This window comes from Scyliorhinus torazame, chromosome 15 (assembly GCF_047496885.1).
Source record: "Scyliorhinus torazame isolate Kashiwa2021f chromosome 15, sScyTor2.1, whole genome shotgun sequence".
In the NCBI taxonomy this organism is placed as follows: Eukaryota; Metazoa; Chordata; class Chondrichthyes; order Carcharhiniformes; family Scyliorhinidae; genus Scyliorhinus; species Scyliorhinus torazame.
The window spans coordinates 5,618,534-5,641,340 of NC_092721.1; the positions used below are offsets into that span (position 1 = coordinate 5,618,534).

Here is a 22,807-nt window from a genome sequence, read left to right on the forward strand (position 1 = left end):
TACCCAGCCCTGATTCCTGGCATTGGCAACTTGGCACTGCCAGCCTGGCACTCTGACAGTGCAATCTGGGAACCCTGGCCATACCAAGATGCCCGGGATGCCGATAGCCCGACCACCCAGACGCATCCGATCGCCTGGGAGAGCCCTTAGAGTGCCGTAATGCCTGGTCCACGTTTGTGGAAACCAATGCTAAACAGTGCCACAGTGAGGTCTACCAGGCGCGAGCGTTAGAACCCGGGACTTGGGATAAGAACATAACACAGAACATACAGTGCAGAAGGAGGCCATTCGGCCCATCGAGTCTGCACCAACCCACTTAAGCCCTCACTTCCACCCTAACCCAGAAACCCAATAACCTTTCCTAACCGTTTTGGACACTAAGGGCAATTTATCATGGCCAATCCACTTAACCTGCATATCTTTGGACTGTGGGAGGAAACCGGAGCACCCGGAGGAAACCCACGCAGACACGGGGAGAACGTGCAGACTCCGCACAGACAGTGACTCAGCAGGGACTCGAACCTGGGACCCTGGCGCTGTGAAGCCACAGTGCTAACCACTGTGCTACCGTGCTGCCCTTGATACTGAAGATACTGAGTGAAGCTGATTGCTCACTTAAATATGCAAATCCAGTGAGGGCGAGATCCAGATAAATCACGTTAGATATCGCGAGTAGTCCTGAGCGTCGTAAATCTCATGAGCGGCCTCTCGCGAGATTTAACGGCCTCACTAGTCCGCCGTGATAAGGCGATTCTATCGCACCCTTGGTCTTTGCCTTTAGTCTCTGAAATGTCCTCGCAGAATGAATCTGTGGATATCTTTACTGCAGAGAGCTGTAGAAGCTGGGTCAGTAAATATGTTCAAGGCTGAGACAGAAGATTTTTAATCAGTAAGGGCATCGAGGGTTATGGAGATGAGGCAGGGAAGGGGAGTTGAGGATTATATCAGATCAGCCACGATCTCACTGAATGGCGGAGCAGACTCGATGGGGCTACTTCTGCTCCCATGCCTTTATGGTTTTATAATGTAAGGGTCAGTGTCAGCCAGTTTGATGGTTGTTCCTAAGTTGTAGTAATGTAATATCCTCATGTTCTGTTATCACCTTAGAAAATGGCGAAATAACATGTGGTTAAATGGTCAAACATTTATTTAAAATAGAGAGAGTACGCAAATCTATAATAAATTTACAGAATTTACAGTGCAGAAGGAGGCCATTCAGCCCATCGAGTCTGCAACGGCTCTTGGAAAGAGCACCCTACCCAAGCCCACACCCCCACCCTATCCCCATAACCCAGTAACCCCACCCAATACTAAAGGAACCAACTTGCACAGTGCACAACTTGGCTGTCTGCTTAAAAAGACAACGTACACTCTTGCAGCAATTTGAGCATCTTCTCAGAAAGATATCTCTGATGATGACTTATTCTGGTGCTGCCATCTCCTTTCCTTTGTGGAAGAAGCTCCAAGACTTGAGTCCCCAGGAGAGCCCTGGATGAAATGGGTGGCTCTTGCCTTGAAGGAGTCTGTTTGATGTAAGTTTTAAGGAGCGAATTAAAGAAGTTGGGAGAGTGGTGGAGGGTTTAGGGAGGGAATTCCAGACTTAGCTGTAGGTTTGCTGCCAATGGTGGAGTGAAGAATGTGCAAGAGACTAGAATTGGAGTGAAGTTGGGCGGCATGGTGACGCGGTGGTTAGCCCTGTTGCCTCACGGCGCCGAGGCCCCAGGTTCAATCCCGGCTCTGGGTCACTGTCCGTGTGGAGTTTGCACATTCTCCCAGTGTCTGCGTGGGTCTCACCCCCACAACCCAAAGATGTGCAGGCTAGGTGGATTGGCCACGCTAAATTGCCCCTTAATTGAAAAAAAAATTGGGTACTTTAAATTTATATGAAAAAAGAATTGGAGTAAAGTAGTAAAGGATTTGGGTCAACATTCGGAAGGGCCGGATGTGAGGGTTAAAATAATAAATTGGGACAGACCTTGATTGAATACGGGCTTATTGAATGTAGCCAAATGTGTTGGTCACAGACAGACTACTTTTACCACTAGAATACAAGAACTTTCACACACATTTGAAATTCAAAAGCAAAATACTGTGAACGCTGGAAATCTTGAAATAAAAACAGAAAATGCTGGGAATGCTCAGCAGGTCCGACGCATCTATGGAGAGAGAAACCGAGTTAATGTTTCCAGTTAACTGGGGGGAGGCAGTGGTGAATTTGAGGGTAAATAAACTATTTCGGCGAAACCATCCTCCATAATATTTTGATGGGTTAATCGACAACACAGCACAGATTCATGTTCTGAAAAGACAGAAGTATTTCAGATATTTTATTTCTTGATCCTTTATTGCTAGACGCTGGTGATAAAAGGCATGTCAGAGACTTTGCCCTGTGGAAAGCATCACAACTCCATGAGCCATCTTGGGTATCTCCCTGGGGTAAGGGCCGACCTGGCTGGCACATTGAATGTTCGACAGTTGCAAGGTTCGTGGATTGTATTTCTTGTTGAACTGTAACTTGACAGAAGCTGATCTGAGAGTTGCACTGTTCACAATAATGAGGACCTGTTTAACTATGGTGCTCATTTTCTGATCTGGTAAGAGTAGTATCTCTATGCAGCTCTATTGATCATGTATTAACTGTATGGAAAGTCATTGGCTGGAATTAAAGGAGTGAAAATAGAATAGAACAAAGAACAAAGAAAATTACAGCACAGGAACAGGCCCTTCGGCCCTCCCAGCCTGCGCCGATCCAGATCCTTTATCTAAACCTGTCTTCTATTTTCAAAGGATCTACTTCCCTCTGTTCCCCGCCTGTTCATATATCTGTCTAGATGCATCTTAAATGATGCTATCGTGACCGCCTCAACCACCTCCGCTGGCAAAGCGTTCCAGGCACCCACCATCCTCTGCGTAAAAAACTTTCCACGCACATCTCCCTTAAACTTTCCCCCTCTCACCTTGAAATCGTGACCCTTGTAATTGACACCCCCACTCTTGGAAAAAGCTTGTTGCTATCCACCCTGTCCATACCTCTCATAATTTTGTAGACCTCAATCAGGTCCCCCCCTCAACCACCGTCTTTCCAACGAAAACAATCCTAATCTACTCAACCTTTCTACATAGCTAGCACCCACCATACCAGGCAACATCTGTTGAACCACCTCTGCACCCTCTCTAAAGCATCCACATCCTTCTGGTAATGTGGCGACCAGAACTGCACGCAGTATTCCAAATGTGGCCTAACCAAAGTCCTATACAGCTGTAACATGACCTGCCGACTCTTGTACTCAATACCCCGTCCGATGAAGGCAAGCTTGCTGTATGCCTTCTTGACCACTCGATCGACCTGCGTTGCCACCTTCAGGGTACAATGGATCTGAACTCCCAGATCTCTCTGTACATCAATTTTCCCCAGGACTCTTCCATTGACCGTATAGTCCGCTCTTGAATTAGATCTTCCAAAATGCATCACCTCGCATTTGCCTGGATTGAACTCCATCTGCCATTTCTCTGCCCAACTCTCTAATCTATCTATATTTTGCTGTATTCTCTGACAGTCCTCCTCGCTATCTGCAACTCCACCAATCTTAGTATCATCTGCAAACTTGCTAATCAGACCACCTATACCTTCGTCCAGATCATTTATGTACATCACAAACAACAGTGGTCCGAGCACGGATCCCTGTGGAACACCACTAGTCACCTTTCTCCATTTTGAGACACTCCCTTCCACCACTAGTCTCTGTCTCCTGTTGCCCAGCCAGTTCTTTATCCATCTAGCTAGGACACCCTGCACCCCATACGACTTCACTTTTTCCATCAACCTGCCATGGGAAACTTTATCAAACGCCTTACTGAAGTCCATGTATATGACATCTACAGCCCTTCCCTCATCAATTAACTTTGTAGCCTCCTCAAAGAATTCTATTAGGTTTGTAAGACCTGACCTTCCCTGCACAAAACCATGCTGCCTATCACTGATAATTCTATTTTCTTCCAGATTTTCTTCCAAATGTGAATAGATCCTATCCCTCCTTATCTTCTCCAACAGTTTGCCTACCACTGACGTCAAGCTCACAGGTCTATAATTCTCTGGATTATCCCTGCTACCCTTCTTAAACAAAGGGACAACGTTAGCAATTCTCCAGTCCGCCGGGAACTCACCCGTGCTTAAGGGTGCTGCAAAGATATCTGTTAAGGCCCCAGCTATTTCGTCCCTCGCTTCCCTCAGTAACCTGGGATAGATCCCATCCGGACCTGGGGACTTGTCCACCTTAATGCCTTTTAGAATACCCAAAACTTTCCCCCTTCCTTATGCCGACTTGACCTAGAGTATTTAAACATCCATCCCTAGCCTCAACATCCGTCATGTCCCTCTCCTTGGTGAATACCGAGGCAAAGTACTCATTAAGAATCTCACCCATTTCCTCTGACTCCACACATAAATTCCCTCTTTAGTCTTTGAGTGGGCCAATCCTTTTTCTAGTTACCCTCTTGCTCCTTATATATAAATAAAAGGCTTTGGGATTTTCTTTAACCCTGCTAGCCAAAGATATTTCATGATCCCTTTCAGTCCTCTTTATTGCACGTTTGCGATTTGTCCTACTTTCCCGATATTCCTCCAAAGCTTCATCAGTTTTAAGTCTCCTAGATCTTATGTATGCTTCCTTTTTCATCTTAGCTAGTCTCACAATTCCACCCGTCATCCATGGTTCCCTAATCTTGCCATTTCTATCCCTCATTTTCACAGGGACATGTCTGTCCTGCACTCTAATCAACCTTTCCTTAAAAGACTCCCACATTTCAAATGTGGATTTACCCTTAAAGATCTGCTCCCAATCCACATTCCCTAGCTCCTGCCCAATTTAGCACTCTTCCTTTAGGACCACTCTCGTCTTTGTCCATGAGTATTCCAAAACTTAGGGAATTGTGATTGCTATTCCCAAAGTAATCACTGACTGAAACTTCAACCACCTGGCCGGGATCATTCCCCAATACCAGGTCCAGTATGGCCCCTTCCCGAGTTGGACTATTTACATACTGCTCTAAAAAAAACTCTCCTGGATGCTCCTTAGAAATTCTGTCTACTCTTCCCTTTAGTCACATTGAGTTTATTATCTAGTACCTTACTGGCTTTAGTTGCTGCCTCTTTACTGACCTCTAACTTCCTAATCTGGTTCCCATCCCCCTGCCACATTAATTTAAAACCTCCCCAACAGTATTAGCAAAAGCACCCCCTAGGACATTGGTTCCAGCCCTGCCCAGGTGGAGACCATCCGATTTGTAATGGTCCCACCGCCCCCAGAACCGGTTCCAATGTCCCCAAAATCTGAACCCCTCCCTCCTGCACCATCTCTCAAGCCACGTATTCATTCTGACTATTCTTGAATTTCTACTCTGACTGTCTCGTGGCACTGGTAGAAATCCTGAGATTACTACCTTTGAGATCCTACTCTTTAACTTATCTCCTAACTCCCTAAATTCTGATTGTAGGACCTCATCCCGTTGTTTACCTATATCGTTGGTGCCTATATGCACCACGACAACTGGCTGTTCACCCTTCCCCTTCAGTATGTCCTGCAGCCGATCTGAGACATCCCTGACCCGTGCACCTGGGAGGCAACATACCATTCGGGAGTCTCGTTTTCGACCACAGAAACGCCTGTCTACTCCCCTTACTATTGAATCCCCTGTGACTATAGCCCTGCCAGTCTTTTTCCTGCCCCTCTGTGCAGCAGAGCCAGCCACGGTGCCATGAGCCTGGCTACTACTGCCTTCCCCTGGTGAGTCATCTCCCCCAACAGTATCCAAAACGGTATACGTGTTTTGGAGGGAGATGACCACAGGGGACATCTGCACTGCCTTCCTGCTCTTTCTCTGCCTTTGGTCACCCATTCTCTGTCTCCCTCACCAATCCTAATCTGCGGTGTGACCAACTCACTGACCGTGCTATCCACGACCTCAGCTTCGCGGATGCTTCAAAGTGAGTCCATCCGCAGCTCCAGAGCCGTTATGTGGTCTAACAGGAGCTGCAGCTGGACACACTTCCCGCACATGAAGGAGTCGGGGGCATTGGCCGCGTCCCTGAACTCCCACATTGAGCACGAGGAGCATAACACGGGCCTGGGATCTCCTGCCATTTTTACACTTACCTTAACTGATTACAAATATAATATCAAATAATGAATAAGTGAAAGGAATAAAAATTTTACTTACCAACTAATCACAATATTTACCAACACACAAAGAGTTAAATTTCTCCCAGCTACTGCTAATTAGAGCACTTTCCTTATCAGCCAATCAGGTCACTGCTTTGCTGTGATGTCACTCTTCAAGGTAAGTTTTTAAAGAGGAAAACCGACCTTCCCGACAGACCCCTGGCCACTGCACCTGCTGAAAATCTGAAGGCCGCTTCTCCGGCAACTGTGTCCCTGCCAGCTCTCCTCACACTCTTTTATCCTGTGTCCCCGCCGCTCTCCTCGCGCTCTTTCACCGTGTCCCCGCCGCTCTCCTCGCACTCTTTCACTGCAGGCTGTGACGTCAGGGTTCAACTTGTTTCTACTTCTACCTGCCCTCGAGTCTCCCTTTTGATCTTTACTCAGCTGGGATCCTTACAGTGATTGTCTTTTTTTTTGGTTAGAGGAGGAGGTAGTGAGGTTAACACTGAAGAAGTATTTTGAATTTAACTTTGACAGTTAAATCCAAAATAGTGGACAGTCACTCCACAAACCACCTACCAAGATATGGTGACCGCAATGCACTGATGCAAATTTTCCCGCAATAGCCAATCAGCAGCTCCGCTCTACTGCCCTCTGCTGGATGCTTGCCTTGACTTGAACACCTCGGGTGTCTTGCTCAGGTACACTTTCTGGATGCAGTGACTGCAAGGCACTTATGCAAATTTTCCCCACAACAGCCAATCAGCAGCTCTGCTCTACTGCCCTCTGCTGGAGGGTTGTAATAGGGTTGGTTTCTGGCCATAACCACACTTGTGTTATTTTTTGTCTCTCTGTGCCTGCGGTTTTGCATGCTGTCACTAGACAACAGCAACCTGCATTTATAAAGCACCTTTAATATAACAAAATACCCTAAAATGCTTCACAGGAGTGTTATCCAGAATAATTTGACATGGGGCCACCAATAGGAAACATTAGGACTGGTGACCTAAAGCTTAGTCAAAGATCTGTGTTTTCAGGAGCATCGTAAAGAAAGAGTGTGATGTAGAGAGATTTAGGGAGGAAATTCCAGAGCTCAAAGTTCAGGCAGCTGAAGGCATGGCTGTCATTGGTGGACTGATAGAAATCATGGATATGTAAGAAGCCAGGATTGGAGGAGTGGATTTGGATTTGATTTATTGTCACATATATCAAGGTACAATAAAAAGTATTGTTCTGCGTACAGTCCAGACAGATCGTTCCATACATGGATTAAAAAATAAGACATCCATAAATACACCATGTAAATACATAGACACAGACATCGGGTGAAGCACACGGAGTGTAGTACTACTCTGTAGAGAAGATGTGTGGAGAGATCAGATCAGTCCATAAGAGGGTCATTCAGGAGTCTGGTAACAGCGGGGAAGAAGCTGGTTTTGAATCTGTTAATGGGTATTCTCAGACTTTTGTATCTCCTGCCTGATGGAAGAAGTTGGAAGAGTGAATAAGCTGGGTGGGAGGGGGTCTTTGATTATGCTACCCGCAGTCCCAAGGCAGCAGGAGGTGTAGACAGGTCAATGGATGGGAGGCAGGTTCGTATGATGGACTGGGCTGTGTTCAAGGCTCTCTGTTCTTGGGCCGAGCAGTTGCCATACCAGGCTGTTATGCAGCCAGATAGGATGCTTTCTAAGGCACATCTGTAAAAGTTGGTAAGAGTTGATGTGGACATGCCGAATTTCCTCAGTTTCCTGAGGAAGTATAGGCGCTGTTGTGCTTTCTTGGTCGTAGGACAGGACAGATTGTTGGTGATGTGCATACCTAGGAATTTGAAGCTGTCAACCATCTCCAACTCGGCCCCATTGATACAGACAGGGGTGTGCACGATACTTTGCTTCCTGAAGTCAATGACCAGCTCTTTAGTTTTGCTGACATTGAGGGAGAGATTGTTGTCGTTACACCACTCCACTAGGTTCTCTATCTCCCTCCTGTATTCTGACACATTGTTGCTCGAGATCCGACCCACTACGGTCGTGTCATCAGCAAACTTGTAGATGGAGTTGGAGCTAAATTTTGCCCCACAGTCGTGTGTGTATAGGGAGTATAGTAGGGGACTATGTACGCAGCCTTGCGGGGCCCTGGTATTGAAGACTATTGGGGAGTTGTTGTTTATCCTTACTGGTTGCTGTCTATGAGTCAGAAAGTAGAGGATCCAATTGTAGAGGGAGGCGCCAAGTCCTAGGTTTTGGAGCTTTGATATGAGTTTGGCTGGGATTATGGTGTTGGAGGCAGAGCTGTAGTCAATGAATAGGAGTCTGAAGTAGGGGTCCTTGTTATCAAGATGCTCCAGTGTTGCGATCTTGGAAGGTTATAGGACTCTTAAGAGGTTACAAAGATAGTGAGGGGGTGAGGGCAATGGGCGACAATGGTTGAGGTGTTGCCGGAATGAGCTACTAACTCATCTGTGTTTGGTTATTACATATTTTATTTTATTTCCAGTTCACTCCCTGACAGACTGTGTTGCTCACTTGTCGGCTTGTCCAAGGCCCTTTATTACTGCAGTGTGTTGATTTGACAAAGAAAATAGTTTCACACTTTGCATCGTAACAAATGGTGAGCTTAACTGTGTGACATTTTCAGCTGTGTGTTTGGAAATAAACTGGACATCCATTCGGGTGGAATAGACCTGGCCTTTCCCCATCACGAGAATGAGATTGCTCAATGCGAGGCCTATCACAAGTGTGGACAGTGGGGCAACTACTTTTTACACTCAGGTATGTATTTATGGGGCATTGGAGAATGGACAGCTGGAATTCAAAGTATGATGGTAATTAATGTTAGATAGCTTTAATGAGTTTTTGGTACTTGTGAGATTGATGGTGTAATATAGTGTAATTTTTCTATTGCCAGGGTGTGTATATCTGGTAATCTATGTGTAATTTTCTGCCCATCAATTTTAATTATGCAGTTTCTTAGTGTGTTCTCTGGAGTAAAAGATTCAGAACACTGGGAGTATGTAATTGGAAAGCTTCTCCATTATGTTTCTAAATGGTTCACAGAGACATCATCATAAACACTTTTCAGCCTGGATGAAAATCCCTGAGCAGTTTGGATGTTCGTTTCTTTAATTTTCCTTCAAGTCTCTTGGTTGTAAAAGATGAAACGTATACAGTGGTCATTTATTAATTGGCTTCATTGGGAAGCAAGCATGCAGCCTCGTGTGATGAGGGAAATTGTTTTGAAGTTTAGTAATGAGCAGAATGAATGTAATTGACTCCAAGCCCTGCAGCAGTGCATCGTGTAACCCCTGTTATGTTTTTGAGTGTTTCATCAACAACAGTGAATTGTTTGCTGGCAGAGAGATTTGTTTAGCTGCTGAAACTGCTAGCATGTTGAGTCCCTACTTTGAGATTGTATTTCTTGAATAAGAGGCCAACAATCTAAGCTTTTTAATTTTTGGAATTCTGCAGCCTTTAAGTTCTCCGTTCCAGTGGTACCGTTATCTCATTGCGCACTAGTGGAATTATTGATATGAATCTTTAAAACACTTCTTTTGTTTAACCAGATTTTGTGGCACTGCTGTTATTTATTTGTATTTAACCTAGAAACCGAGACATTTTTAACTCATTTGTTCCCTCTTACCTGTCCTGAACTTTGGCCTTTCGGGAGATGATCTCTTCCATGCTTTCTGTCCAGACCATTTATTCCACATTATTTCAGTAATTATCCATACTTACTAATGTGTTCTTTGATTTTGCACTAATCACCATTTGTAGACATGCATTCCACATCGCAATAACTTTTCCTGGAAGTGTTTGTTCTAATCTTCCCCATTTTCTGTTGTGAGCAATTACAATCCAATCAGGGCCAGTGGATAGGGTTTGCAATGTAACAGGAAGCAGGCGCTATCGAACTGGCTGCCTTTCATATTCTGGCTGATCTCCCTTTCAATGGAAGTTGCTGGTAAAGAAAATGGGTGCAGTGTAAAATGGATAGCAGATTTATCATCACCCGTTTCACACTGCCTCCCAAGACCAATTTCAGCCCTGCTTGACTTCAGCAATGGCAGGAACATGTTTTTAGCTTGATACTAACATACAAAATTGGAGTAGAAGTAGACCATTTGGCCCCTCGAGACTGTTTCACCATTCAATAAGATCATGGCTGATCTGTTTGCGTTGAGTTCCACATTCCCACCTACCCCTGATAACCTTAGATTCTTTTTGGGCAAGGGAACCAATCAACTTCTGCCTTGAAAATATTCAACGACTTCTTATACCTGGAGAAAGTCAAGTACACCATCAGGGGCTCAGTTAAGGGGTTCTACCCGAGATGGCAGCCATTCATTGCCCACTTTAGGGAGTTAGTCACCGTCAGTTGCTGAAGGGGGGGTTATTCTTTCTTTTGTGCGTGAGGTGGATACGTTGGTTGTCTTTTTGTTACGCTGTTCCGTGTTATATCTGCTGTTTGTAATGGTGGCTTTGTTATAAATGTTTTTGTAAATGGGAAATCTTTTGGGAAAATATTTTCATTGAACTTTTAACATTTTATATCCAAAAATTTACAAAGCTTAACAAAACTAACACATGTATCAACATCAGAGAAAAAAAAATCCAACAACGGTAACAACCCACCCCCCACTCTTAATGAAAATACAACCCACCTCATCACCCCCCACCACCGAACCCCACTAACAGCTAGCAGTGACCAATTCCTGAAAATGCAGTATTAACGCACACCATCTATGGTATGACCCCCTCACAGTGAACTTGACTTTCTCGAGATATAAAAATTCCATCAAGTCACCCAGCCACGCTGAGACACGAGGTGGCACTGCCTGCCTCCAACTCCGCAGAATCTGCTGCCGATCAAGCAACGAGGCGCATGCCAGGGCATCTGCCCTGCACCCGTCTTTATCTCCGGCACCCCGAATATAGCTACTAATTGACAGGGCTCTAAATCAACGTTCAGGATTGCCGATATGGTGCTGAAAAAAACCCCTCTAATATCTACCAATTTAGGACAGGACCAGTGTGTGCGCGTGTGTGGTTTGCAGGTCCTCTCGAATACCACCCACACCTATTCTCCATCCCCCCCCCCAAAAAAAAGTGACACATCCTGACCTTGCCGAGGTGGGCCTTAAACACCACCTTAAGCTGTACCAAGCCACACCTCGCACAGAGTGAGGTAGCATTCACCCTGCGGAGGGACTCGCTCCACACCACCTTCTCCAAAATGGGTCCCACCTCCTCCTCCTGGCCGTCACCTCTTCCACCGAAACCTCCTCTTCCCCCAAGATCCGTCCATATAACCCGGACATTCTACCCCCTTCCAATCCCGCACAGGAGAGTATGCTTTCCAATACAATGGACTGTGGCGCTACTGGGAATGTCAGAAATGTCTGCCGTTCCTGAAGGTATCTGAACCCCCAAGCCCTGCTTTCTCCTTCAACTCCTCCAAGCTGCCAAATATCCCAATCAAAAACAAATCCCTGATCCTCTCCAGCCCCATACATTTCCACCCTGCAAAACTGGCATCCAATTTCACTGCTCAAGCAAATTATTCCTGCAGACAATGGCCCATCTTGACACTGTCCCCAGCTCAAATTTCTGACGGCGTTGCTGCCATATTTTCAAAGTGGCGACGCCCACCAGGTTAGAAGAATATTTCACTGGAGCAAACAGCAGAGACGCCGTCACCGGGGGCAAACAGCAGAGACGCCGTCACCGGGGGCAAACGGCAGAGACTCCGTCACCGGGGGCAAACGGCAGAGACGCCGTCACCGGGGGCAAACGGCAGAGACTCCGTCACCGGGGGCAAACGGCAGAGACGCCGTCACCAGGGGCAAACGGCAGAGACGCCGCCACCGGGAGCAAACGGCAGAGACGCCGCCACCGGGGGAAAGCGGCAGAGACTCCGTCACCGGGGGCAAACGGCTGAGACTCCGTCATCGGGGGAAAACGGCAGAGACTCCGTCACCGGGGGCAAACAGCATAGACGCCGTCACCGGGGGCAAACGGCAGAGACGCCGTCACCGGGGGCAAACGGCAGAGACGCCGTCACCAGGGGCAAACGGCAGAGACGCCGCCACCGGGAGCAAACGGCAGAGACGCCGCCACCGGGGGAAAGCGGCAGAGACTCCGTCACCGGGGGCAAACGGCTGAGACTCCGTCACCGGGGGGGAAACGGCAGAGACTCCGTCACCGGGGGGAAACGGCAGAGACGCCGTCACCGGGGGCAAAAGGCAGAGACTCCGTCACCGGGGGAAAGCGGCAGAGACTCCGTCACCGGGGGCAAACGGCAGAGACTCCGTCACCGGGGGCAAACGGCAGAGACTCCGTCACCGGGGGCAAACGGCAGAGACGCCGTCACCGGGGGCAAACGGCAGAGACGCCGTCACCGGGGGAAAGCGGCAGAGACTCCGTCACCGGGGGCAAACGGCAGAGACTCCGTCACCGGGGGCAAACGGCAGAGACTCCGTCACCGGGGGCAAACGGCAGAGACGCCGTCACCGGGGGCAAACGGCAGAGACGCCGTCACCGGGGGCAAAAGGCAGAGACGCCGTCACCGGGGGCAAAAGGCAGAGACTCCGTCACCGGGGCAAACGGCAGGGACTCCGTCACCGGGGGCAAACGGCAGAGACTCCGTCACCGGGGGCAAACGGCAGAGACTCCGTCACCGGGGGCAAACGGCAGAGACGCCGTCACCGGGGGCAAACGGCAGGGACTCCGTCACCGGGGGCAAACGGCAGAGACGCCGTCACCGGGGGCAAACGGCAGAGACGCCGTCACCGGGGGAAAGCGGCAGAGACTCCGTCACCGGGGGCAAACGGCAGAGACTCCGTCACCGGGGGCAAACGGCAGAGACGCCGTCACCGGGGGCAAACGGCGGGGGCAAACGGCAGGGACTCCGTCACCGGGGGCAAACGGCAGAGACTATGTCACCGGGAGAAAACGGCAGAGACTCCGTCACCGGGGGCAAACGGCAGGGACTCCGTCACCGGGGGCAAACGGCAGAGTCGCCGTCACCGGGGGCAAACGGCAGGGACTCCGTCACCGCGGGCAAACGGCAGAGACGCCGTCACCGGGGGCAAACGGCAGAGACGCCGTCACCGGGGGCAAACGGCAGGGACTCCGTCACCGGGGGCAAACGGCTAAGACGCCGTCACCGGGGGCAAACGGCAGGGACTCCGTCACCGGGGCAAACGGCAGAGACTCCGTCACCGGGAGCAAACGGCAGAGACTCCGTCACCTGGGGCAAACGGCAGAGACTCCGTCACCGGGGGCAAACGGCAGAGACTATGTCACCGGGAGAAAACGGCAGAGGATCCGTCACCGGGGGCAAACGGCAGAGACGTCGTCACCGGGGGCAAACGGCAGAGACGCCGTCACCGGGGGCAAACGGCAGGGACGCCGTCACCGGGGGCAAAACGGCAGAGACGCCGTCACCGGGGCAAAACGGCAGAGTCTCCGTCACCGGGGGCAAACGGCAGAGACTCCGTCACCGGGGGCAAACGGCAGAGACTCCGTCACCGGGGGCAAACGGCAGAGACTCCGTCACCGGGGGCAAACGGCAGAGACTCCGTCACCGGGGCAAAACGGCAGAGACGCCGTCACCGGGGGCAAACGGCAGAGACGCCGTCACCGGGGGCAAACGGCAGAGACTCCGTCACCGGGGGAAAACGGCAGGGACTCCGTCACCGGGGGCAAACGGCAGAGACTCCGTCACCGGGGGCAAACGGGAGAGACGCCGTCACCGGGGGCAAACGGCAGGGACTCCGTCACCGGGGGCAAACGGCAGAGACTCCGTCACCGGGGGCAAACGGGAGAGACGCCGTCACCGGGGGCAAACGGGAGAGACGCCGTCACTAGGATCAAATAAATGGAAAATTGTTGATAAAAATATATTTTTTCAGTGGTTCCACTTCCACCTCAATCTGAGGTCGAGAGTTCCAAATTTGCACAACCGCCTGAGAGATTAAAAATTCTCCTCACCGCTGTGCTCTAATGGTGACTCCGAATTTTCAAACAGTGCTCCTAGCTATAGAGTCATAGGGCGAAATTCTCCCAAAAGATTATTGCCATTTTGGGCAAAAATCATGGGGTGATTTGCACTGGGTGCATGGACACGGTCCAGATTGCAATTCACACACAGCTAGTCAGTCTTTGCGGAGATTCTCACTGAAGAATCCCACACCTACATTATTTTCTGGATTGGGAAACTAAACACGCCGGCAAGACCGACTCCCCTGTTTAAAGGGTGACAAATCTCAAAGTTCAGCTGAAGGTTCCCCCACACCCCCACCCACGGATATCTCGTTCCCCCACAGACATGGGCAACCCTCTACTCTGGAGGGGCAACCTCCCCTCTCTTTCTCCCCCCCCCCCCCCCTCCCCAAGTGAACATAACCATGCTTGTTTCAGCCCTCCCCCACCCTTAACCCCCCCCCACCCATGCCCTCCTTCATCCGCCCTTTCATGACCATGGTCCCCTCAGGCCCCGCCCCTTGGCAGTGGCCCTGGGCAGCCTGGCAATTCTCCGGCAATGCCAACCTGGTACACTGCCCTGTCCCTGACCACCTAGGGGCTCCAGTGGCCTCCCGGCACCTTGGTGTGGTCATCATGTCTGATCTCTGCTGCTGGTGATCAGTCCTGATTGGCGCTGGCCTCACGGTGTGCTGGTGGGCTCGGTGAATCTTGGGAGCCGGAGACTCCAGCCTCGACTGGGCTACGCGTATTCAAATGATGTTTAAGACTCCTCTGAGTATGCTGATCTGGTTCACGTCCAGCGAGGGAGTGATACAGATCGCACCGGGCGCCTCAGGTCAGCATTGCGATCAGTCCGGAGTCCGACGTGAACCGCGCTCAGGGACTCTCCTGGTATTCACCCGGCATATGGGGCTTGAAGCTGGACTCAACACAGCCAGGGAATTGTGCCCATATCAAGTCTTAAAGCACAAATAGGGACCCTTCATGTCTGTGCCAACCATGAAGCACCTCATTTTAACCCATTTTCTAGCACTTGGTCCAGAACCTGTATGGAATGGCATTTCAAGTGCTCATCATAATGCTAATTGAATGTTGTGCGGGCTCCTGCCTCTACCACCCTATCAGGCAGCGAGTTCCAGATGCCCACCCCCCTCTGGGTGAAAAGTTTCTCCTTATATCCCCTCTAAATCTGCTGCCCTGTGGTTTTTGACCCATCTCCTAAGGGGAAAATGTCCTTCCTATTTTCCTTATCGATATCCATCATAATTTTGCACTCCTCGATCAGGTCTCCTCGCAGCCTTCTCTGCTCTAAGGAAAATAAGCCCTGCCTATCCAGCCTTTCTTCGTAGCTGAAACGCTCTTGCCCAGGCAATACCGTCCTCGCCACCCTCTCTCATGCAATCGCATCCCTTCTCTAATGTGCCGACCAGAACTGCACACCGTACTTCAGCTGTGGCCTAACCAGTGTTTTATACAGCTCCATCATAACCTCCCTGTTCCTATATTCTGTGCAGAACCCCGCCCATGAGGTCACCTTTTATAAAAAATAAAAAAAATTCAGAGTACCCGATTATTTTTTTTCCAATTAAAGGGCAATTTAGCGTGGCCAATCCACTTACCCTTCACATCTTTAAGTTGTGGAGGTGAAACCCACGCAGACACGGGGAGAATGTGCAAACTCCACATGGACAGTGAGCCGGGACCGGGATGGAACCTGGGTCCTCGGTGGACATGAGGTCACCTAACCAAGCCGAGACACTGGACGGAGTAGGGCTCCTCCACCCAAACAGAACTCGTTTCTGGGCTATTAACGAGGCAAAGGCGAGGACATACGTCTTCACCCCCCCCGTCTGCAACATTGGCGAGTCTGATACCCTGAATATGGGCACCAGCGGACTTGGATCCAAATCAACATTGAGTATTTCCGACATGGTATTCAAGAAAGAGACCCAAAAGCTTACCCACTTGGAACAAGACCAGAAGATATGAATGTGGTTAGCCAGCCCCCGAGAGCAGCACTCACTCTTGCCCTCCACCGCAGGGAAGAATCCACTCATTCTCGCTTTGGTCAGATGCGAGCTATGCGCCACTTTGAATTGGATCAGAATTAGTCGAGCACATGAAGATGTGGAGTTGACCCTGCTAAGGGCTTCACTCCATACTTCACCATCCAGAATGGGGCCCAACTCACTCTCCCATTTTGCCCTCACTTCACTCAACAGAGCTGACTTTGCTAAGAGGCTATGGCTATACATGTCCCGAAATAGTCTCCCCACCAGACCTGGCCAAAGGTAAAATCGTCTTCAGCAGCGAAGAGGGTGGTTCCGAGGAAAAGGAGGGAAACGCCTTGCGTGAAGAAGTGCACATCTGAAAAGACTGGAACCAGGGTGTTCACTAGAGCAAATGGCAAACCTTCCGTCCACAAACAGGTCCCCAAACCCTTACCCTCCCATCACCTAAGCATCAAGTCCAAACCCACTGGCAGGAAAAGGTGGATATTGCAGATGGGGACAAGCGAAGGAACAGAGTTTAAAATGCTGCCTAAACTGCTTCCACTCCCAACGCATCTACATCCTTCCTTCAATAAGCAACCCAAAATTGCACACAGCATTCGAGATGTGATGTTACCAATGCCCTGTATCGCTGAAACATACCATTCTCACTTTTATGTTCAATTTCTTTCGTAACAAAGAATAGCATTTCTTTAGCCTTCTGGATTATATGCTACACCAGCATACTACCTTTGTGTGACCCTCGCACAAGGACACCTAAATCCCTCTGTACCTCGGCAGTCGTTCTCCATTTAAGTAATGCTCTACTTTTTTATTTTTCCTGCCAAAGGGAACAACTTCACATTTTCCCACATTATACTCCATCTGCCAGATTTTTACCCACTGACTGAACCTATCTATATCCATCTGCAAACTCGGATATCCTCTTCATAACAGACTTTCCCACTTATCTTTGTGTTGTCTGCAAATTTAGCTGCCGTGCCTTCGCTCCCCTCATCTAAGCGACCAATTGGAAAAGGTTGAGGACCCTTACAACCCCTTGCGGGACTCCACTCGTCATACCCTGCCAATCAAAGACCCATTTATACATACTCTCTGTATTCTACCAGGCAGTCAGCCTTCAATCCAGGCTAATATGTTACCCCCATGAGCTTTTCATCTTGTTTGCATTCCTTTTGTTCAGGGCATTTGTATTTGAAAGGAAGTGAAGAAAAGATGTCAAAATCTTTGAAAAATTACATCACAATTAAGGTAACTATCCACTCGTATCCTACTTGCTTACTTTCTCACAGCTCCTTTTTTAAAAAACAAAACAATTCTTCCAATGAAAGTTGTTAAGCTGTCTTTAAATTTAGCTGGTTCCCTAGCAGCTTCCAGGGAAGGGGATGTTCACCCCTACTCCGTCAGAGCCAGGAATACCGTTTCTTACTAACTGATGGTCTTGTATTGGCTTTGGGGCACCTGCAGCTGGGCAATGTACGTTGCCGACATTCCAGGAGTAAAAGTCCTTGGGACCTTGGGTGGGATTCTCCGACCCCCCGCCGGGTCGGAGAATCACCGGGGGGGCGCAGCGTGAGTTCCGCCCCCGCCGGCTGCCGAATTCGCCGGCGCCGGAGATTTGGCGGGGGCGGGAATCGAGCCGGTCGGCGGGCTCCCCCCAGCGATTCTCCAGCCCGCAATGGCCGAAGTCCCACCCATTCTATGCAAGTCCCGCCAGCGTAAATTGGAGTAGGTCCCTTACCGGCGGGACCTGGCAGCACGGGCGGACTCCGGTGTCCTTGTGGGGGGGTGGCAGGGCGACCTGGCCCCGGGAGGTGCCCCCACGGTGGCCTGGCCCGCGATCGGGGCCCACTGATCCGTGGGTGGGCCTGTGCCGTGGGGGCACTCTATTCCTCCGCGCCGGCTGTGTAAGCCTCCGCAATGGCCAGCGCGAAGGGGAACCCTCCTGCGCATGCGCGGGGATGATGTCAGCAGCCGCTGACGCTCCCGCGCATGCGCGGACCCGCGTCAGCCGGCGGAGTCCCTTCAGCCTTGGCCGGCACGGCGCCAAAGGCCTTCCACGCCGGCCGGTGGGGCTCAAACCACTCCGGCGCCGGCCTAGCCCCTCCTCCGCACCTTTGGGGCGGCCCGATGCCGGAGTGGTTCACGCCACTCCGTCCTGCCGGGACCCCCGCCCCGCCGGGTACGGGAGAATCCCGCCCCTTGTGTTTCGCAGTATGATCTCCTTCAGACAATCCCAACTGGAATATAGTTTTCAGAGTATTTGGCGTACAGGCGAAGAGTACATTTGTCCGGGGTTTTCCACTCACTAACTGTTAACTCGATGAAGGGAACCAGTATACTTCTTCAAAACTGGGGCTGAAAGATTGCAGCTTATTTTGTGCGTTTAGGCTGCAGGTGTGGAGGTGAGTGAGCTGAACCCTGATTCTCCAACTCACTCCTGCTTCAAGCAAGGACCTCACACAATTGCCTTTGTGTAACTTGCTGAAGAGCAATGCCGCAAGGACCAGAGCCTCCCACTGGTGCTGACCAATTGAGGCAAATAAACAATGCTATCCAGCGATCAATCTCAGTGTCTTGTAGGAGAGGAAAGCAGTAACATGTTGATACTGTCATGCTTTCCAATCACTATGTCCAATTTGAGGGAAAATGACTTCCTAGCATCTAGCAGTCTAACTCTTACAGTGAGCTGGCATGGACACAGTGGGTGGATTGGTCTCCTCCTCTGCTGTAACCATTCTATGATTCTGTAAATGTTGACTGCATCTGTAGAAGTGAACTGTCACCCAAGGGTCACAGCAGTAATAAAGTGCATTAAAATTTCAAAAGATAATGGGTGGGATTCTCCTTGAGCCGATGCCAAAATCGGGATGGAGAATCGAGCGTGAGGTCAAATTCGCGGCCGGTGCGGCGCCGCCAGAATGCCATGCTCCGGTGCCTTGACAGCGGTGTCAATGCGTTCTACTCCGCACATACAGCAAACGGTATCCCCATATCATTAACGGGCCTGACCCGGTGTTCCCCGGGGCTTCTGCGATGCTCCACCTCTGCCGGGAGTAATTACCAACAGCGGGTTTCACTGGAAACCGGCGTCTTGACTGCTGAGGGAGAGAGAGGGGGTTACAAAAAGTGTCCAACATCGCTATAGTGTACTGACCGTTGTGTCGCTGTCTGGGTGATTTCTGCCAGGGCCAGGGGGAGTAGCGGGAGGTGGCCAGAATATGGGGCGTGGGATCGGGTGGACGGGCACGGAACACCATCGCCGCAGCCGGCTGCGCATGCCGCTGACTGCCCGCTGAGAACTTAGGGCCACAGGTCCTATGGATGTCCCCCTAGCTACCCTCTGGCCCCTGCCGCCCATCAACAGGATGGGCGCGCTCCAGTAGAACCCGTGCCACCTTGTTGGCTGGGATGAATGCCTGTGGGGAGCGGAGTTCTAATAACCGGCTGCAGCTTGTCAGTCTCTCGGGTGCCAATCCCGACAAATCCAACACAGTTTTTCATTGGAATCGCTCGTGTTCGATGTGGCACCAGTGCCCATTAACGGCTCTTGAGTTGCTCCGAGACTGGCACCAATTCTGCTGTTGTAGAAGTCCACCGATTCTGTCCTGGCGTCAGCACTTAGTCTCTGAAACGGAGAATCCTGCCCAATAGCTTGGAACCATTGTACAAAATAAGTTCTGCGATCCTGGCTGATGGTTATGCCTTGGGCATTTAATAGTTTTTCTTCAGTAATGGAAAATAGCAGTGTTACTGCTGGAAACTGACCCGTGTGCTGTGTTCAGAGAAGGCTGAAGGCTAACCTCGGAACTGTCTGTAAAATTCTGAAGGGGATTTGATGATGCAGGCATACAGAAGAAGAGATTGAAGCAGACGTCTTCAATATACTGAAAACTATACAACCAGATGGTGCCAAAAGTGGGCACTTGCAGGACAGTCCCAAATAACTTGCATTATAACGGTTAGACCCTGCCCCTTGAAATCACGGATACTTACAAACTCTAAACTAATCTCTTCCTTTGTTCATCAAATCCATTTGTAACTGAAAACATGAGTTAAATACAAGGCAGTGACAAGTGAAAGAAATGGCTTTTGTGAAATGGAGAGTTCTTTATTCAGCATTCACTGTTGTAGGGAAACCCCTCTATCTGTAGCTTGCTCGCATGGCTCTGACCCAGCAATACAGAGAGTTCACTGCCACTGTGTCCACTGTATTGACAGCTTCTCGTTTCACAAAAGCCGGAAACTGTACCCAAATGACTGCTCTCACACAAAATGACATGATCTCCTACGGTATTGCCTCTATTCGCTTGATATGTCACTGGATTAAACTACTTGCTGCTGTGGACCCCAACCCACTCCATGACTTTAATGTGACTCCTGCCGTAGAGAGCGGCGACTATGAGGAGCGCAGTTGGGAAGGGTCTGGAGAGTTGGGAATTATTGGTGCTGACATTCAGGAGAGTCTTGTATGTTCTGGTCTCAGCATTCAATGGGGCAATTTGATCAGGTCTGGGAGGAACTCTGAAATCATCAACAGGAAGAGGTATACTGGGGTGTGAGGGGGGCGATGAATGGAATCTCAGAATGAAGTAGGAGGGAAGACAAGGAAAATGAAGAGGAAAGGGGGAAGAGCCTGGGGGTGTGGGGCTGGTTCTTAAACTGAAGGCTATTACATCATGGTATCCTTTACCACGTGTTTTAGAGGCTAGTATTTAATGTGAAAGTGAAGGAACAAACCTATGAAAAGGAGTATGATAGTGTCTGAGGGGTGAATACAGGAGCCAGTGTAAACACCAGGGGCTCAAATTCTCCTGCCGTGTTTCCTGCTGACTAAAGGCTTTCTGGTTGCCATTGATGTGAAGCTGTAAGCAAAAGTAGTCAACGTCAGCGGACCCAACCCTTACACAGCAGTAAGGTTTGTAATATGGTCACATGATCATTTGGCACATTGTCATGTCATATAGTCAGAACATCATGTGATCAGAGTTTGAGAAACCTGGCTAAGAGTTGAAGCATCCACACAGGAGGAAAACTCTGGTCAGACTGCAAGCAGTGGGCGCGACATGCAAGCCCAGGCATCCAAACACAAGCCCAGATATCCAAACACAAGCCACGCACTCCAAACACAAGCCACGCACTCCAAACACAAGCCACGCACTCCAAACACAAGCCACGCACTCCAAACACAAGCCCAGGCATCCAAACACAAGCCACGCACTCCAAACACAAGCCCAGGCATCCAAACACAAGCCACGCACTCCAAACACAAGCCACGCACTCCAAACACAAGCCACGCACTCCAAACACAAGCCACGCACTCCAAACACAAGCCACGCACTCCAAACACAAGCCACGCACTCCAAACACAAGCCACGCACTCCAAACACAAGCCACGCACTCCAAACACAAGCCACGCACTCCAAACATAGCCCAAAATGCCTAAGTGGCTGGAGAGAGAGTGGAAAATTGTACTGTTGCAATTGGGGAATCTGATCTCTTCACCAGTAAGTCGAGCACTGATGAGCTCTTTGCAGCTTCTACCTGTGCCCCAGCACTTTAAACATTAGCAACCACACCATATACAGGAGAGAATCCCAGATGGGCTGCAGAAGCATACCTTCAAATTGGTTTTCTAGTCCCTTGGTCCTTTACAATTCTTTGCACAGTCAGGTACATGTGGCAGGCAGCTTAAAAGAGACATTTTGTGCTTGGCCCACATGGGAATCTTTGGGTGGCCATTCAGCTTGGAGGGAACAGTGCTGTGCAAGCCCTACATTAATCCCCCTCCACGCCTGAGGCTCAAGCAGAGTGACCTCCTCCCACCAGCTTCAACATTAAAGCTGGTCGATAACAGCCCTTAAGTGGTCATTAATTGTCCTCAATTGGGGCAAGGACGGGCCAGCTGACTTTGGCCTCCTGTTTCTCCCGTATAATTGCAGACAGGTTGGGGCGTGTGGGAGGATGGCAGGAAGGCCATCTGAAGAATTTTATGGCCCACCTCCCCAGCCTCCTGGGTGGAGGAATGAAAATTCTACCCATGCTAGTAGAGTGAGATGATGTAAGGTGGGAGGAGAGACTCCAATGAAGCATAAACACCTGGTTGGACCAGTTAAGCCAAGCGACCTGTTTCTGTGCTACACATTCTCTGTTTTTTATAGACTCCAGGAATTGATTATTGCTGTGAAATTGATGCATTTCCTGGCTGTAGCTTAGTGTTTTGCGTCACATGGATAGTGAATTCCTCGAATGAAGACTGCTGTGCTTTAGCACACTGCATTTTAATGCTTATTGTTGCTTTATATATGTAATATGCAAATTATAACATTTCAAATTCTCTGATTACTAACTAGAGTCTCTTGGAAAAATTCTCTGCAAATCATTTTCGAATGTTTTGTCTTCTATCAAAATACAGATCAGGTATGAAAGCTTTAACAGTTTGAAAAGAGTGTTGATGTGTGCTGGATGGGAGGGCCTCGCTGAATTTTTATTGTGTTTGGACTGTAGCAGTGGAATACAGTGATACAAGCATGGCAGAAGCTGGAAACCTGCTCCACTCCATTTCAGCTTTTATCAGTGATGCGTCTGCGTACATGAGAGGACAGTTGATGTGCCCATCGGTTGATGAAACTTTGTTATGGGAAAGGTATGG

General features: G+C 49.6%; 1 protein-coding gene across 4 annotated transcripts in view; it reads left to right on the plus strand.

The window, feature by feature from the left end:
• The window catches only part of cars2 (cysteinyl-tRNA synthetase 2, mitochondrial), a 126,012-nt gene that overhangs the window by 64,273 nt on the left and 38,932 nt on the right, over positions 1–22,807 (plus strand). For all 4 annotated transcript variants that reach the window (XM_072476005.1, XM_072476007.1, XM_072476003.1 and 1 more), the window contains 5 exons: positions 2,353–2,482; positions 8,796–8,929; positions 17,339–17,406; positions 22,509–22,575; positions 22,663–22,801. In XM_072476005.1, coding sequence (XP_072332106.1) covers positions 2,353–2,482; positions 8,796–8,929; positions 17,339–17,406; positions 22,509–22,575; positions 22,663–22,801 — 538 coding nt within the window. The remainder of the gene's footprint in view (positions 1–2,352; positions 2,483–8,795; positions 8,930–17,338; positions 17,407–22,508; positions 22,576–22,662; positions 22,802–22,807) is intronic.